General features: G+C 37.5%; 1 protein-coding gene across 2 annotated transcripts in view; it reads left to right on the forward strand.

Moving 5' to 3' along the window:
* The window catches only part of LOC121323747 (glutamate receptor 1-like), a 116,256-nt gene extending 109,157 nt beyond the window's left edge, over positions 1 to 7,099 (forward strand). For both annotated transcript variants that reach the window (XM_041264936.1, XM_041264935.1), the window contains exon 16: positions 5,577 to 7,099. In XM_041264936.1, the coding sequence (XP_041120870.1) occupies positions 5,577 to 5,741 (165 nt within the window). In that variant the 3' untranslated portion in view covers positions 5,742 to 7,099. The remainder of the gene's footprint in view (positions 1 to 5,576) is intronic.
* Positions 7,100 to 18,223: the final 11,124 nt, after the last annotated feature.

Raw genomic sequence — 18,223 nt, forward strand, 5'->3', positions numbered from 1 at the left:
TAATGCAACACATTAATCATAACAATACATCAAAATACAACAAGCAAAGGAAACATGTACAGTGTGAAAAATGTCTACTGCACAAAACGAAAGCAGGTACAAGTTCCATTCTTATGGAACATTGTACGGACCATGTTTGTCCCGCAGACTAGTCTGTTTCTACACAGAGGTAATATAGCTAAAGCAGTGCTTCATTGGGAATACACTGATACATTACAGATCACATGTGAGGGTACCTGCGAAAGTCATGTTTTTTGGCTCAGAAGAGATGTTCGAAAACAGTGACTTTGGACATAGCAGTGTGGTATTATGCAGATGTTTGGGTACATACAGATTATTATACAATGACCAAATACATTTGGATCAGCAAGATGGGATAGTTTATATTTTATTTTTCATGTAGTGCTGATGTATTCTTTAACAGTGTTATAGAAGGGGTTTTGAGTTGTTTGACCAGCTTTGTACAATAATAATGAAAGACTCTGGTATGCCTTGTAAGACTTTAAATTGGTAATATAACGCAGAAAATAACTCTTGAATCACTCAAAAAGAAAAAATGCACAAGAATCAAACATACAGTAGAAATATAGGACTAAAACCAGGATGAATCAGATTGCGGGTAACCATCTCCATATGACTAAATCTAATTAGGAATTATAGGCATTATTAACATTAGGTAGATAGATTACGTTTAGGCATGCTTAAAATTCAAAGGTAGAGCACAGCACGCAGTCACGCTAAAGAATCAAGAAGTGAAATTCAATGTTGCTGCAGTATATCCACTGTTTTGTCATTTCAAAAATGTTCACAAAACAAACATTCAACTTTAAAGCTACAGTGCAGTACAAAAGCACATCATGAAAAAACACATTTGTAGGTGAAAAACAGTGGACTAAAAGTCTATTTAAAAAATATATAAATGCGTTAAGTTTTGATCCACTAAAATAAATGGCTTTACATAAACTCTGTAAGTAAGACATTGGAATGTCCATTGTGAAAACACAACACAAAATAAGAAGTTAATGTAGCATCTGAAGTAGCACTCTAGCATTAAAATGTTTAATGCAGTGCCTAAAGAAATCCCAAATATGGTCTGTAGCGTAACAGGAAAGCGCAATTTCAAACTTTAGAGAAACCTGCCTAGAAGTAGTTGCTCTGTGCATTGAATGATTCAGACAATTGCTTGCATCATCATGATCGATATCAATATTTTGATATGATATCGATAGCGTTCGATATCGATAATAAAAAAAAAATGCACGTGTCAGCGGTTCATTGCATTTTGTCCTTGCGATTTACTTACGCTATTATTAATGTATTTTTTAAATGTGACCTTTCGGTATTATAAATGAGATGAACTTTTAAAACATAAAAACGCATCTGAAAATAACGCAAAATTCTGTATGACACCGCACAATACTTTTAGAGGTGTCATGAGTCAGCATTCATAAACAGCAGCTGAAGATTCAGTTACTTCCGGATTGGCTAGAAAATTAACAATCACCGAAGTCTGTGTGCAGTAATTATAGAAATATTTCAGTTTTGAGGTGACTAATGATGGAATAGTAAAATAATGTAACAATACCTTGTTTTTCTCCATGGCTATTGTGAAGCAAAGCACCACTATGTTAAAGTAAGATTGCTTTTAATATATAAATATGTTAATATATATACAGTGCCTATAGAAAGTCTACACCCCTTTGAACTTTTTTCACATTTTGTTGTGTCAGTGCCTCAGAGTTTCATGCATTTAAATGATGATTTTTTTCCACTTATCTACACACCATACTCCACAGTTAAGGGGGAAAAAGTTTTTATTGAGAAAAAAATTATATATTAAAAATACAAAACTAAAAGATCATAATTGGATAAGTCTCCACCCCCCCTGAGTTAATACTTGCTGGAAGCACCTTCGGCAGCAATTACAGCTGTGAGTCTGTTGGGATAGGTCTCTACCAACTTTGCACACCTAGATTTGGCAATATTTGACCATTCTTCATTACAAAACTGTTCAAGCTCTGTCAAAACTTTTTGCCACATGGCTACAGAATCTCCTGAGTGTTTGTTTGCATACTTCAAACAGGATTCAAGGTGGGCTTTCTTGAGTAATGGCTTCCTTCTTGCCACCTTACCATACAGGCCAGATTTGTGGAGTGCTTAGGATATTGTTGACACATACACAATTTGACCAGTCTTGGCCATAAAATCCTGTAGCTCTTGCAAAGTTGCCATTGGCTGCTTGGTAGCAGTCTTGGCCATAAAATCCTCTAGCTCTTGCAAAGTTGCCATTGGCTGCTTGGTAGCCTCTCTGATCAGTCTACTTCTTGCTCGGTCATCCAGTTTGGAGGGACGGCCTGATCTAGGTAGGGTCTTTGTGGTGCCATACACCTTCCACTTCTTAATAATCGTCTTGACCGTGCTCCAAGGGATATTCAAGGCATTTGATATTTTTTATACCCATCTCCTGATCTGTGCCTTTCAACAACTTTGTCCCGGAGTTCTTTTGAAAGTGCCTTGTGCTCATGGTTGAGTCTTTGCTTTGAAATGCACTACCTAGCAGAGGGAACCTACAGGAACTGCTGAATGTATCTTGAAATCATGCGAATCACTACAATTTAACACAGGTGTAGGCCACTTAACTTGGTGTGTGATTTGGCAATTGGTTACACCTAAGTTAATTTAGGATTGCTATTACAAGGGGGGTGGACACTTATCCAACCAAGCTATTTCAGTTTTTATTTTTAATTATTTTTCTACAAATTTCTAGAATATTTTTTTCACTTGAAAGTTATGGGGTAGGATGGTTAGATAAATGAAAAAAACTATTTTAATGCATTTTAATTCCAAGCTATACAGCTACAAAAGGTGAACATTTTGAAAGGGGGTGTAGACTTTCTATATGCACTGTATGTATGTTTCATATTGCAGTTGTGTTTATTTTTCTGTGTTTTGGAAGACTTCGAAATTATCTATCAAAATACGTGCACAATATCGATATACATTTTTCATGTTGTTGCCCACCCCTAATTTTAATGCTATGGTGCTTCTTCAGATGCTATGTTAATTTATTATTTTGTGTTATGTTTTCAAACCGGACACTCCAGTTTATACAGTACTGTGCAAAAGTTTTAGGCAGGTGTGAAAAAATGCTGTAAAGTAAGAATGCTTTCAAAAATAGACATGTTAGTAGTTTATATTTATCAATTAACAAAATACAAAATGAGTGAACAGAAGAAAAATCTACATCAAATCAATATTTGGTGAGACCACCCTTTGCCTTCAAAACAGCATCAGTTCTTCTAGGTACACTTGCACTCAGTTTTTGAAGGAACTTGGCAGGTAGGTTGGCCCAGACACATTGGAGAACTAACCACAGTTCTTCTGTGGATTTAGGCAGCCTCAGTTGCTTCTCTCTCTTCATGTAATCCCAGACAGACTCGATGATGTTGAGATCAGGGCTCTGTGGGGGCCATACCATCACTTCCAGGACTCCTTGTTCTTCTTTACGCTGAAGATAGTTCTTAATGACTTTCGCTGAATGTTTGGGGTCGTTATCATGCTGCAGAATAAATTTGGGGCCAATCAGATGCCTCCCTGATGGTATTGCGAGATGGATAAGTAACTGCCTGTACGTCTCAGCATTGAGAAGACCATTAATTCTGACCAAATCCCCAACTCCACTTGCAGAAATGCAGCCCCAAACTTGCAAGGAATCTCCACCATGCTTCACTGTTGCCTGCAGACAGTCATTCGTGTACCGCTCTCCAGCCCTTCGGCGAACAAACTGCCTTCTGCTACAGCCAAATATTTCAAATTTTGACTCATCAGTCCAGAGCACCTGCTGCCATTTTTCTGCACCCCAGTTCCTGTGTTTTTGTGCATAATTGAGTCGCTTGTCCTTGTTTCCACGTCGGAGGTATGGCTTTTTGGCCACAAGTCTTCCATGAAGGCCACTTCTGACCAAACTTCTCTGAACAGTAGATGGGTGTACCAGGGTCCCACTGTTTTCTGCCGATTCTGAGCTGATGGCACTGCTGGACATCTTCTGATTGCGAAGGGAAGTAAGCATGATGTGTCTTTCATCTGCTGCAGTAAGTTTCCTTGGCCGACCACTGCGGCAAAGGGTGGTCACACCAAATATGGATTTGATTTAGATTTTTCTTCTGTTCACTCACTTTGCATTTAGTTAATTAATAAATATAATCTAGTAACATGTCTATTTTTGAAAGCATTCTTACTTTACAGCATTTTTTCACACCTGCCTAAAACTTTTGCACAGTACTGTATATTTTTTTAAATGTAGTGTCTTTTAGTCTTGCGTTTTTCACCTACAAATTTGTTTTTCATGATGTTTTTTTGCACCGTACACTGTAGCTTAAAGTTGAATGCTTGTGTTGTGAAAATATTTGAAAATGGCAAAACAATGGACATACTGCAGCAACTCAATTTTATTTCACCAGTCCAGTGTTTGCTCCAGGACTTACAGAATGATGGTCAAAGTGGCCCCCTCTTATTTTTAGGGGGACATTTTCTTCAGTGAGGTCCTGACTGGTAAATTCTTACCTTCCAGCTGCCCTTTATTTTGACAATTTCTATATCAAAAATTGCATTTTTGTTATTTGACATTTTTGATTCTTAGCTGTTTTCGGACAGTTTTCAAAACACTTTTTGCTGTATTTTTACAATACATGTTGACATTGTTGATATGATAAACGCATATATCTGCTTCAGGTACTGTTTGTTTTCTTTTTCAAGGTTAAACGATGGCCCATGTTACACAGAACACTAAAATAAAATGTGAAATACACAATTCCGTTGGTTTTGTGTATTTGCTGTATTTTAACATATTTTAATACTGCACACAATGGTATAGTTTTGAAAGTGCTACTTACCAAAACCATGACTGCACGTGAACTGTACTTAAGCGATAGAGCCCGTCGATGCGGGCTCACTCAATCGTTTTCTAATGCATAATAATTCCCTTTATTCCGATTATGGTCGAGTTTTCTCAATGCAGGATCTATTGTAGGCATCTATACAGTACTGTACAAAATCACATATACATATATATAAGAAGACCTGATGTCATACTACCGTGTCTTCAAATAATTACTTTTGCATTACATTTGTTTGTTATTTTTTCTTAATTCTCTTTAAGCGGGCCCTGTAAAAAAAAAAAATAAAGTCACACCGTAACCGCACAGGATCGCGCTTGTGACATCAGTTATTTTATACAATGTTAACTATTGCACGTGAACTAAGAAATCTGTGTGCACACGACCTTTGAGATGGAAACTTTACATTGGTACGGAACATTTATTTAGATAGCTTACAATATTGCCGGACATTAAAGTGGGGACGGCTCAGTTGCGGCGGGGGGCAGGCCCCCCCCCCCCCCCACACACACACACACACTTTTGCCTTAACAACCATTTTACGTCCCTGGGCGTTGACTCGGCAGAATCCAGTATTACTGAAATGCATTTTATACAGTAAGGAAAGTAAAATTAAATATTTTTTTTGGTTTGTTTTTGGCACTAAATGTATTCTCTTGGATTACTTTTTTTTCTTCCCAGCATAACATCAATGAAGCCATGAGTTCAACACTAACCAGAATGAGTGGAACAGAGAGCGGAGGTGAGAATGGGAGGATAATGAGCCATGATTTTCCAACGTCAATGCAGACACTGCCTTGCATGAGCCACACTGCTGGGATGGGACTAAGTGCTACTGGACTGTAACATGGATGAACAGGACAGCAAACTGGGTTTTCTAGAAATCTACTGCCAGAAGGACAATGGGCTTATAAAAAAAAAAAACTACATTAAAAAGTACTAAGAACTTAAAAGATTTACTTTTCTAAACAAAAATGTTTGTTTAAAAACGATCATGCTCTGCAATAAAGAAGACAGCTGGATTCATTAGGTATACATTTACGTGTATGTCGCACAAGGAATCAATCTGAAATGAAGGTAGGGCTGTACCAGTTGTATATGTTTACTTAAATTCATGGTGTGTAATATATTGGTTTGTATTATCAGTGTTAAATAACATTGTCTGCCTTCTCTAATGCTTTCTTTTTACATTTAATTTTAAATGTGATTATATATTGTTTTTTTTTGTTGTAGTCAAAAGTAGTACAAACAAATAATAGTAATAATTTTAACAGTCCGCCATTGATCCCCCCATCCTTGATAAACTATTTTCTTAAAGATGGCGTTTTGCAGAACTTTAAAATATGGGTGGCATATTTTTAAGTGTCATTAATAACAATGTATTAACACACACTTGTTACATAGTACTACAATGTATAATTACAGTACTAAATTAAGCTTTTCTAGCTTGTTAGAACTTTTGACAATAACTACACAACATTAGTAATTACATTTAGACGCTATAATTATTGTTGCGTAAAACTAGAACCCCTGTATTGCGCTTCTGTTGTCTGTCAACTGCTGGTAATCCAGTCGTCGCAGCATTCAAAACAGATCTCCTTCCTTGCATGGTGTGATTGAGTAGAGCACTGCCATACCACAGTGCCACCTACTGACCGAAATCTACTGTGTTGCTGTACCTGTAATAGAGAATGAATTGTGTATCCCCCAAAACACAATGGAGTTTAAACAGCAAACTCTCTATCGACGTTAATTACATTCCACCAACTCAAGTTCATGAGTTATCACTGGCCAAAGAAAGTGTTTGTCTGAGAAGGAGATGAAAACCAAACAGAATGTGTCTCCCTTGATGGGGAGAAGTCTTAATAAAATGTGGGATTGAATTATTCATTATAAAGGAGAAGGATTAAGATTTTATCTTATTTTAAAATCAGATAAAATAGCCCCAACTTTATAGTATTTTTTTTTTTTCCCAAAAGGCTGTGGAGCCAAACCAAACAGATTATTCAGGGCATTTTAAAGCTACTAAGTGTCCATACAGTGACAAGTCATAAGACGGGACAGTCTGAACATTTACTGCTTTGGAGTTTTGTGCTGTTTTTAAAGGCTACCTCGATAGACTCAATTAACTTATTTGATAGAAATAACACTATGTAACACAATTTTTGTTCCTGGGTAGTAAGTGTTATTTCCTAATTGCTCATGCCTCAAAAGTATAGAAAATGGCTATTATTCCCCACAAACTTTGCTTTTTTGACCAGGACAGTGATATTTTGAAATTTACCTATTTCCAATGAGAAAACAACATATGAATCCAACGTAACATGTATTTATACTAAAGTAATACAAAAATGACTACAAAAGATTTAGAAGTCAGTAGTTTTTCGAGATTTACGATTATACTGTAAATCACTTTCACGAATCAGCCCCCAAATGTAGTCTCCCATCATGTTCTCGTTATACTGTCCTTGGTAGCGGCGTTCAAAGTCCAGTATATCCTGGTGGAAGCGCTCGCCTTGCTCCTCCGAGTACACTCCCATGTTCTCCTTGAATTTACCAAGATGAGCATCAAGGATATGGACTTTGAGGGACATCCTACGGCCCATTGTGCCGTAGTTCTTCACCAGAGTCTCAACCAGCTCCACATAGTTTTCGGCCTTGTGATTGCCCAGGAAGCCTCGAACCACTGCAACAAAGCTGTTCCAAGCCGCTTTCTCCTTACTAGTGAGCTTCTTGGAGAATTCATTGCACTCCAGGATCTTCTTTATCTGTGGTCTGACAAAGACACCGGCTTTGACCTTTGCCTCAGACAGCTTAGGGAAGAAGTCTTGAAGGTACTTGAAGGCTGCCGACTCCTTATCTAGAGCTCTGGGGTCCACCAGTGGCTTCCACTTGTCGTTGTTCCTCCCCACAGAGAACTTGGTCCACTGTGGCCAGTCCCGCCTGTGGTAATGCGCATTGGTGTCCCTGCTGTCCCAATGGCAAAGATAGCAGGGAAACTTGGTAAAACCGCCTTGGAGACCCATCAGGAATGCCACCATTTTGAAGTCTCCTATGACCTCCCAGAAAAATGCAGATAGGTATCCACTTAGGCAACAGGAACTAAACTGAACTGGTGGGCTTAAGGCCCCTGTATTTATACTACTATTTATATTACTGGAACGTTCTAGAAAGTTCTAGAAGTTACTCTAAGTTTACTTAGCACTGAATCTGTCTGGAATGTTCTGGAAAATAGGTAAATTTCAAAATATCACTGTCCTGATCGCAAAAGCAAGGTTTGTGGGGAATAATAGCCATTTTCTATACTTTTGAGGCATAAGCAATTAGGAAATAACACTTACTACCCAGGAACCAAAAAAAAAATAAAATGTGTTACACGGTGTAATCAACTTATCTGTCTGACCTTCCCAGCTAAAAGAACATTGCTGGTGCTGCTACCAGTAACAGTCATTATTAATAAGCTGTGTTGTTTTGTTTTTTCCCTGATCTCGTATTAGACACCCTGTCCGGATTTAGAATCCCTTCTGCTACATAACAAGTCCCAGATTGAGTCTTTAAAACTGTCCCTTCACGTACAAAGACGACAGAATCTGAAGTTTGGATGTTAGAAGTAAAGTAAAAATGGTACTGGTAGTTATTTTTTTCTGGTGTTCCTGTTCTCCACTATCAGTAATTAAACATTACAATACATCTCTTCTATTCACTTTCAATAGAAGTCCTGCAATTTCAATTACCAAATGACACCAAGGCTTCCATTCACAGCACAGCAAAGTTTACGTGCACCTGAATAATAGGACTGATTGAAAATTCATTACAAGTTGTTAGCCAGTCTATGATAATGGGCTTTGTCTGAAAGCCCAGAAACACAAGGCAACAGTATAGTACTGCTAATTTATATCTGTGGTCAACCAGTAAGACATGTAGTACAGAAGCTCTGATACAAGGTAATAACAGATAAACTGAAAAAAAAATATGGTTAACGCATTTCTAAATGAGTGACTATTGAAGGCCTGGAATTCCAAGGAAGTCAATGTTCAGTCATAATTTGTAATGTCTGTGGTTACGTCTTTTCTAGACTAAGGGTTTAGAATCTATGTTTTATAGTAAACAATAAATTCTAATTTGTAAGTTTTACACCATTGTGTTTTAGATGCTTTGTTCTGTAAAGCTGTTTGTCTGGGCCATTTTCAATTTAAATACAGTATAGTACAGTAGCATTTCTAAAGCTTCTTTTGTGAGCATAATATCTCAAGGCCCAATACAATAAAAAGCTATTGATCTGGATTTTCAGTAATACACACTCCGGAATTGTCAAAATTGAAAAGCTTACAATAGTACCCAAAACATACTCTCTGACCTACTGTCTTCAGGAGAACAAAAACAGTCAGATTAAAACTAAAATAAAAGATTGTCCAAATCTTTGTATGTCACTTTCACAGACTGACATCAAATTCACTCCCCTCAAAAAAGCCAGGACTGTGAACTACAGTGCATTCAATTCAATGTTACTATACAAATCCAAAATATTTGAAACAAAAAACCTGTACTGTTAGCGAGGGGTGTAGCGATACATTAATGTCACAATAGCGTACATGTCGCAATTGACAAGTCACAATGCAATGCGTACCATGATACAAATGATGCAGACTTCAATACAATATATCATGTAAAGAAAGTATGACAAACCATTACACCCCTTCTGTTTGCAGTCTTTGTATTTGTGGGTCTTAATTTAACATGTCTTTCAAAAAATAAAACGCATCTTGTGTGAGTGGAATGGAGATTCACAGGTTGTGTGTCTCTCTCTACAGACATAAACACTTTCCCATTATTGCGGAGCTACAACAAAAGGTGGGTGTTTATCAAGTCTTATCTAAACAAAAAAATACATTTCTAGAGTTGCAGCTTCACAAAGCAAATAAGCTGTACCGCCAGTTCGATTGTAGGCATCATATTACCATTGTATAGTATAACAGAAGCTTGTTGAGCTAGTTTCTGTTGGGGTCACAACAGATGCTCAGTGAGTGAAAGGGGCAGTAACTACATATTTGGCAGTCCTTATTCTTGGAACAACTGTAGCAGTCTTAAATACAATTTAAGATAAAATTGATTTTGGCATTACCCACACATGTTTTCTGTTCGTCCGTCTTGAAAATGCCTGTTTTAAATGGAGACGCTCCTTTGAATCAGTTATTATCCGAAGCTACAAGTGGATAAGCTGTTTTTGCCCTTAGACCAGCTGGTGTTTGTGATTTGTTTTTCTTTGGCTGTCAATTTATGGAAACTTAGTTTGCTTTGGAATACCTGTAAGCGTAGGATAAAAAGTCGAGGATTTGAAATAAGCAAAGTACAAAACCAAATTCATTAAATAAATAAATAAAATGTCTAACACCCTTCCATCTATATAACATAGAATTCAAGAACATAATAAAGCTGCCTAGCATTTGGTTACTAAATACATCTACAACGTTGCTTTCATACTGTATATAATTTTTCTTGTTTTTAATGTTGATGTTTTTAGTTGATTAATTTATATTTCTGTAAGTAATATATCTTACACATTTATATCTGTGTGTGAATCCACCAGCAGTTGTAGTGATTTTGTAATATCTACTGAACTAAGGTGCTTGCTATTAGTGTACATGACTTGTGTGTTTTGTTTTGATTTGTAACTGTCAAAACTCTACCTTCGGATCTCCTGACACTCCTGTGAGCTCAACCATCCAAACAGCATCCTTACACAGTATCCTTCAGCACATCACTGGTCTGCTTCTAACTCTAGAAGCACAGTGTCACCTTCTAACCATCACATTTCACAAACTGCACTGCATCTGTGTCAGGTTAATGTTTACCATTATGTGTAAAGCTGTAAAGCTTTTGCTACTTTGTTTCATCGTCGTCTGTCAAAAAATGCCAAATTAAACATGACAGAAACTTCCAGGATTATAGATCTTAGTTTCTGTGTCCAGCTCAACCCACAAGCACACTTAAATAACTCCTTCGCAGTAACCTTTTGCATAGAACTCATGGCATAGTTATGCATTAAGATAGATTTGAATTAATCTATAGACTTGCATTTGGAAAGTATTATCGAGACTGGTGTTTCGTACAGCGCACTGTTATATTGTTATCCATTCAACAAAATCAGAAACAGTTTTTTTAGGAAAAGAAAAACAAAGTTTTTTTTTTTTTTTTTTCCCTCTTATGGAACAATAATATGGCACAACCAACTGGGGAAAATGAGAAACACATTGTTCTAAAAAAAAAAAAAAAAAAAGGTTTTATGGAACTAATAGTATTTGTTCATAAAAAACACTATTTAAGATATTCAGTTATGTGCATAATGATGGTGTCAGATAAAAATGGAGATGCTGATGTGAAATCCAATCCAATAACATAGTTTTACTTTAATCTTTGGTTTTAGGTTACTAATTAATGAAAAATGTTTTATTTTGCTCTAACACTGTATTATGTGTTTATCAGTTTCTTTTCTACTACAGCACTATGGCATTCTCATTTGTTCATTTCAACTATATTTTCAAATGAGATGTGACTTGAGGTTCTTCCTGATGATAAATCAATTGTTAATCAATAGATGAAAAATTTTCGTATGACAGGCCTATGAGTTTAAAATATTTACTGTACTATTTTGAAGGATTTTGGTATACTGTATGTATATTTTTGCATTTCATATGTCAACAATTACACCGGCAAAGGTGTTCCATTTTGACCAGTTCCCTTTTTTTTATTGTAGTCGATGTATCTCATCTTACAGCCTATTTTGATCCTTGTCTGTAAGTACTGCAGTGAGAAAACAATACACATTAGAAATCTGTTCAGACTGAAATAAATAAAGAACTGGTAAGGATCACATAGTAACAGTCACGATCATGTGATCTGGGTGTTTTAACTGACAGAGCCCTGGGGGTGATTGGAGGGTGTTACCAATTGTATTTAAGCTCAATAAAGCCGCTGAGAGAAAACTATACCTTTTATGTTTGCAACATTTAAAACAGCTTCCAATTAACATATGTGTGAACTAGCATTCTGTACTATGTGTTATTGCTTGTTTTTGTTTTTTTTTTTTTTTTTTTTTTTTTTTTTTTTATTGCATGTTAGCCTTTTTTCAAATCTTTGCTATTGACCAGCTCCTTATAGTGAACAGCTCATAATCCTGACTACATTCGGTCATGTCATTTTAATTCGGCAACAACTTGAACATCTCCCTCTATTTAGATTATTTTACTCGGCACCTTGGTCATAATAGAGGGGTTCTGAATAGATATTTATCCACCAAGCAAACTGTTGTGCTTGGTGATATTGTTTACCCTAAATAGCCATGGTTGTCTGAAAGAAAAGTAAAACAATTTGTGTTCCGTTTTCATCACCTACTGTAAAATATATATTTTTTTGTTGTTGTTTTTGTTTTAAATGAGCAATCAGTGCTTCAATGCCTCTATTTTCTCATTTCTTATTTTCAACCTTTTAGATGGCTCATAAGAGTGGCCCATCAGAAACACCGCAATGCAGCATTCCCCTGTTGTGATTAGATTTAGAACATTCTGGAAAGATCAATGTCAACGGTATCAAAAATTATAGATTAATTTCACGTCTATATATCGTCATTGTTATCACACTTTGAAATAAAGCTTTTTCATACTACTTCCTCTGTCTCCCAGGAGTTCTTTTTAACAATGTTTCCTCAGTTTGTTCTGCTGTGCTGTAATTCTCAGATGTGATGAGAAAATGATCTCCCCAGTTTAGAATTTCAAATTACTTTTCCCTCACCTCAGAAATTCCCCACAACAGCTCTGGAGAACTGAAGGTCAGTGGACATTCTCTGATCCCACGACCAAGCCAGTCGCCTCTTTACACCCAGGTACTCCAGAGCAGATGTCAGCGAGATCACCAGGTGCCTTGCCAGCAGGGTCTGTGTGAACACAATGAGCAGAAATATAGAAATAGTCCCTGCCAGAGCCAGTGTGATGCTTCCTCTGGAACCCCCAAGACCGGTGACTTCACAAAGCCAGGATGAGAACCTGCTCTGCACTCCCCTTGTAGTGGAGCACAGAATTTCAAAGAAAGTGCAGATGCCACACAAGAGATTTCCGACAGTGTCTGAAGTATAGTGTCTTGCAAAAGTATTCAGGCCCTTCCAATGATGTCCCATTTTGTGAAATTACATAATGATGCATACACATTTTTTTAACTTAATATTTTATTCTAAACTTGAATGTTCAAACTGAAGACTTCTAAGGGTAAGATACATTACAGTAAATGTCAGCAAAAACTAGAGAGAAAATACTAAAATATGTTGATAGCATAAGTATTAAGACCCTTCAACTCAATATTTGGTGGAAGCACCTTTGGCCGCAGCAATTACAGCTACAAGTCTTTTTGGGTAAGTCTACCAACTTTGCACACCAGCTTGGTGCAATTTGTGTCCATTCTTCTTGGCAGATTTGCTCAAGCCCTCTCAGTTTGCTTGGGGATCGCTTATGGACAGCAGTTTTCAAGTCTTTCCACAGATTCTCAATAGGATTCAAGTCAGGACTCTGACTGGGCAACTCAGGATATTTACTTTCTTATTCTTAAGCCACTCCAGTGTACCTTTGGCCTTGTGCTTCTATCATTCAGTGCAATTACATGACAAATCATTTTCCAAAAACGAATGTTTTCGGAAAACTGAATCAGAAAACCGAGGTTTTTGGAAAACACAGGATATTTTTGCATGCAAAGTACTGTTGTAGCCCAAGTACGATTTGAACAGACCGGACATTTCTGCAACAAAACAGAGACCAATTCAATAACTCAAGTGCTCTATCAAAATGTCAGGTCTAAAATTCAAAGTTTACTATACTATACCTCTAATCAGATTCCCCACAATGTGCAATCAGCCTTTCTAACAGCTCATCCTGTTCTATATTACCAGTTTCTTTTGCAGACATTATTTTAAATTATCTAGTCATTTTAAATCTGGAAAACATTTGCTGACTCAATATGGGCAATTATCAAATACATAGACTTTAACAAATGTATTATTTTATCCCTAACTAGACAAATAGATGCTTGCAGACTGACTACAGATTATTGTTATTTTCTCTGTTTTCTAAAACCACGTGCAGGAGAAAATGGTCAAAGTGTGCACATGCACAATATGCTATTTCATAGTTTTCCGAAAACTGTGTTTACATGTGTGACGATGTGCCCGCCCCTGTGTGTATTTTCTGTTATATGTTGCATGTGGTATGTTAAATGTTGGTGTATAGTCATTGGTACACGGGATATAAACGGGTCTGTGTAACACAAGTGTTTAAAATGTATATTTGTATTTAGGCACAAGGATTGCACAGCACTTCATGTGCAAGTAAAAGGTAATAATATGTGAGCACAGGGAACTGCACTTTATTAACTCACATGCAGTTGTACCGAGACTCCAATTGAATGATTGATTAGCAATCGAGTCTTGGTACAGATGCATAAAAAAGCATGTTTTCACCCACTCGGGGTTGGGTGTTCGGTGAGTGGAGAATGGGAGAGAGAGTAGGAGAGTTATAATTTCAATTGCTATTGCGTGCTGGTGGGACCAGCACGATACTTGTTTATTTAACTCACCGTGTTTGTTTGTCAATCTGCTCACCGTTTGTAAAGTGTTAGTCCGTTTTTGTTTGTCGTGGTTTTTTTTTTCACACACCTCTCCTGGTCCGACACTTGGAGGCACTGTTAAATCCCACGCAAGACACCATGTGTCACAGAGACGCCCGAAGTGGGTGGAGTCAGAACCAGGAAGGAATGAAATACACAAAGACATAACAGAGGAATGTGAAATGATGAGACGCTTGCTTGCGCCTGTTTATTGTAAATAAAAAGGTTTAAACAAACATGAGAAACACAGGACATGGCACATTCGCCAAAAGAAAAAAGACAAACAAAAATGGACTAACACTTTACAAATGATGAGCAGATCGACAAACAAACACGGTGAGATAAATAAACTACCGTAAAGTATTGTGCTGGTCCCACCAGCACGCAATAGCAATTGAAATTATATCTCTCCTACTCTCTTTCCCGTTCTCCACTCACCGAACACCCAACCCCGAGTGGATGAAAACATGTTGTTTTTATGCAGCTGTACCAAGACTCAATTGCTAATCAATCATTCAGTTGGAGTCTCGGTACAACTGCACATGAATTAATAAAGTGCAATTCCCTGTGCTCACATATTATTACCTTTTACTTGCACGTGAAGTGCTGTGCAATCCTCGTGCCTAAATACAAATATAAATTTTAAACACTTGTGTTACACAGACCCGTTTATATCCCGTGTACCAATGACTATACACCAACATTTAACACACCACACGCAACATATAACAGAAAATACACGCAGAGGCGGGCACTTCGTCACAACATGATATACATTTTGTTAGTTTTGAAAATTTCATCGGAAATTTGTAGTCCGAAAACTGACTTTCGGTATATTCCGATACATTTTCCGAAAACTGTGTTTAAATGACTTTTGATATCGGAATTAGTTTTCCGAAAAATATCAGAATTCTTATGCTCATGTAAACGCACTGATTGTCCTGCTGAAAGGTGAATTTTCGCCCCAGTTTTAAGTCTTTAGCAGACTGAAACAGGTTTTCCTCAAATATTTGCCTATACTTTGCTCCATCCATTTTTCCTTCAATCCTAACAAGCTTTCCAGTCCCAGCCCCATAGCATGATACTGCCACCACCATGCTTGACTGTAGGGATGGTCTTTACTGGGAGATGTGCTGTATTGGGTCTGCACCAAATCTAACGCTTGGCATTTAGACCAAAAAATTCCAATTTGGTCTCGTCTGACCACAGCAACTTTTGCCAAATTTTTTGCAGGATCACTTAGGTGCTTTGTTGCAAACTCCATGCGGGCTTTGAGATGGCTTATTTTTAGTAATGGCTTCCTTCTTGCCACCCTGCCATACAGACTACTTTTGTGAAGTGTTCTGGATATTGTTGACTGATGCACATTTTCGCCCACCTCAGCCATTGAACTATGTAGCTCTTTCAAAGTTGTCGTTGGCCTCACAGTGGAATCCCTCACCAGTTTCCTCCTTGCCCGGCTGCTCAGTTTGGAGGGACGGCTTGATCTAGGCAGTGTCTGAGCGTTACAATGCACACCTTCCATTTTTTGATGATTGAGTAACCTGTGCTCACAGGGTTATTCAGAGAGTTTTATATTTTTTGTACCCTTCTCGTGATCTGTGCTTTTCAATGACTTTATCCCTGACTTGCTTTGAAACCTCCTTGGTCTTCATGGTTGAGTCTTTGCTTGAAATTCACTACCTGACCAAGGACTCGCAGAAACAGGTGTTTTTATTCTGAAATCACCAATATTGCACACAGACAGAGGCCATTCAACTAATAGTGTGGCTCGTTAAGGTCATTTTGTGTACCTGAAATAATTTAGGTTTGTCACAGCAAAGGGTTTGAATACTTATACAATCATGACTTTTCCATTTCATATTAATTATCTATTTGCTTATTTCTTTTTGTTTTTGCTTTGAATGTGTGGAGTAGGTTGTGCATATAACACATATTAATTCCTTCTTCAAAGTGTCATGACTGCAGACTTTAAAGCAACAAATGTGAAAACTGAGAGGGTCTGAATACTGTTGCAAGGCACTGTAACTGTAATCAGATAACTTATATATGCCAGGCCAGTGTCTGAAATGCATTCATACTGTAATCTTCTATAGTATCTGTGCCAAATCATCGTTTAATTACATTCTGTTATTGTCAAAGGCTAAAGATGATTTACTTTAGGGAACTGTGGCAAAGTGGCTAGTGGAGGGGAACAGGTGTAGCGGTGATGCGATGCAGGAGTGACAGGCAGACAACAGTTTCCAGTGAAAAGGTGCTTTTATTTATAATCTAGGTCTGGTGACCGTAAAATAATAAATCCCCGTCGATACACAACAATGTGTAAAAAGCACGGAGATAACAAAAACAGGGCACAGTCCAGAACAAAAATGAACCCACGGTCACCAGTCCTGGGTGAGTGCAGTCGTGAGGGTGGGTGGTGAATACACAGATACGGTGGTGTGCAGGGGTGCTCCAAACAGTGCTGACCCTTTGCGACAGCTCCAGAGTAGTACTCTAACTGTCTACAGTGAAACAAACACAGACAGTTAATAAACAAACACAACACGTATATCACAAAAACACTGCGAGTTTCACTCTCGCTCTCCTTCTTCCTCCAAACTTTCTACCCAAACGAAGGAAAAAATCAGCGTAACCCTGGTCCCTATATGTAATCCCACATGATATCAAGGTAAACGATTGCAGCTGCCTTATTACTTGCAGCTGCCTCTCATTTACCTTTCAGATCAATACGGTCTTACAACAGAGTCTCGCTTCTTTCCAGGCTGACCCACTTCCCTGACCCGGAAACGAACTGTCAAGCCAACCCTTCCAGATACTTCTCCTCTCGTTCTTTAGCGCCCTCACAGGTAGGAAGGAAGATTCATCACCAGAACTCATATTTCCGTCACAGGAATATATTCTCATTTTAAATTCTATAACACAAAATAGTTAAAAAAAAAAAAAAAAAAGTTTGTAAACATTGTTGAAGAATTTTAGTAGTCACATTGATACTCGAATCATCTCATAGATTATATGCGGGGTGATTCATAATTCATAAGCATTGTTTTTGCCTTGTTTTAAGTTTTACTTAAATGTTGATATTATTGAACAGCCCTCTGGTGCCCAAGCAGTGTAGTCCTCCATGTACCCTCCATTGTTGTGTGAATTACGAATCTCCCTGCATACTCAGGAAGTCTGGAATGTCTCATCTTTATGATGGGATGATCAATGTTAACTTGAGATAGAGACTCCCAATCTCTGTGTTTCCAGCAGTATTAACAATAGCAAATTCAGGTGGCATGTAAATCATCTGCTGTGGATTGGTTCATTTGCTAAGTGCCTTATTTTCATGTTTTCTCTCTATACATTTACAACCAAATTTGAATTGCAAATGCATTTAAGGGCTTTAGAAGAATAATTAACTTGCCGAAAAGACTGAAGGAATGTGTATTTAATGAGTGTGCTACGGCAGCCACTGCTAGCCTTTCCAGAAGTGCCAGATCACAGGTCATATTTTCCAAGTCTTTACTCCAGTCTTTATTCTTTTGTTTTTGAAATTTAAAAATTCAATGGTAACATAAAAAACTGAGAGCCCCTGAATTACATTACTTAGATGCTAGCAGTACCATTAGGTATTTTCTCCTTTCCAAACACAGGAGTTAAAGACTGCAGTAAACTTTGAATATATGGCCACACATTTT

The sequence above is a fragment of the Polyodon spathula genome, chromosome 12 (assembly GCF_017654505.1).
Source record: "Polyodon spathula isolate WHYD16114869_AA chromosome 12, ASM1765450v1, whole genome shotgun sequence".
In the NCBI taxonomy this organism is placed as follows: domain Eukaryota; kingdom Metazoa; phylum Chordata; class Actinopteri; order Acipenseriformes; family Polyodontidae; genus Polyodon; species Polyodon spathula.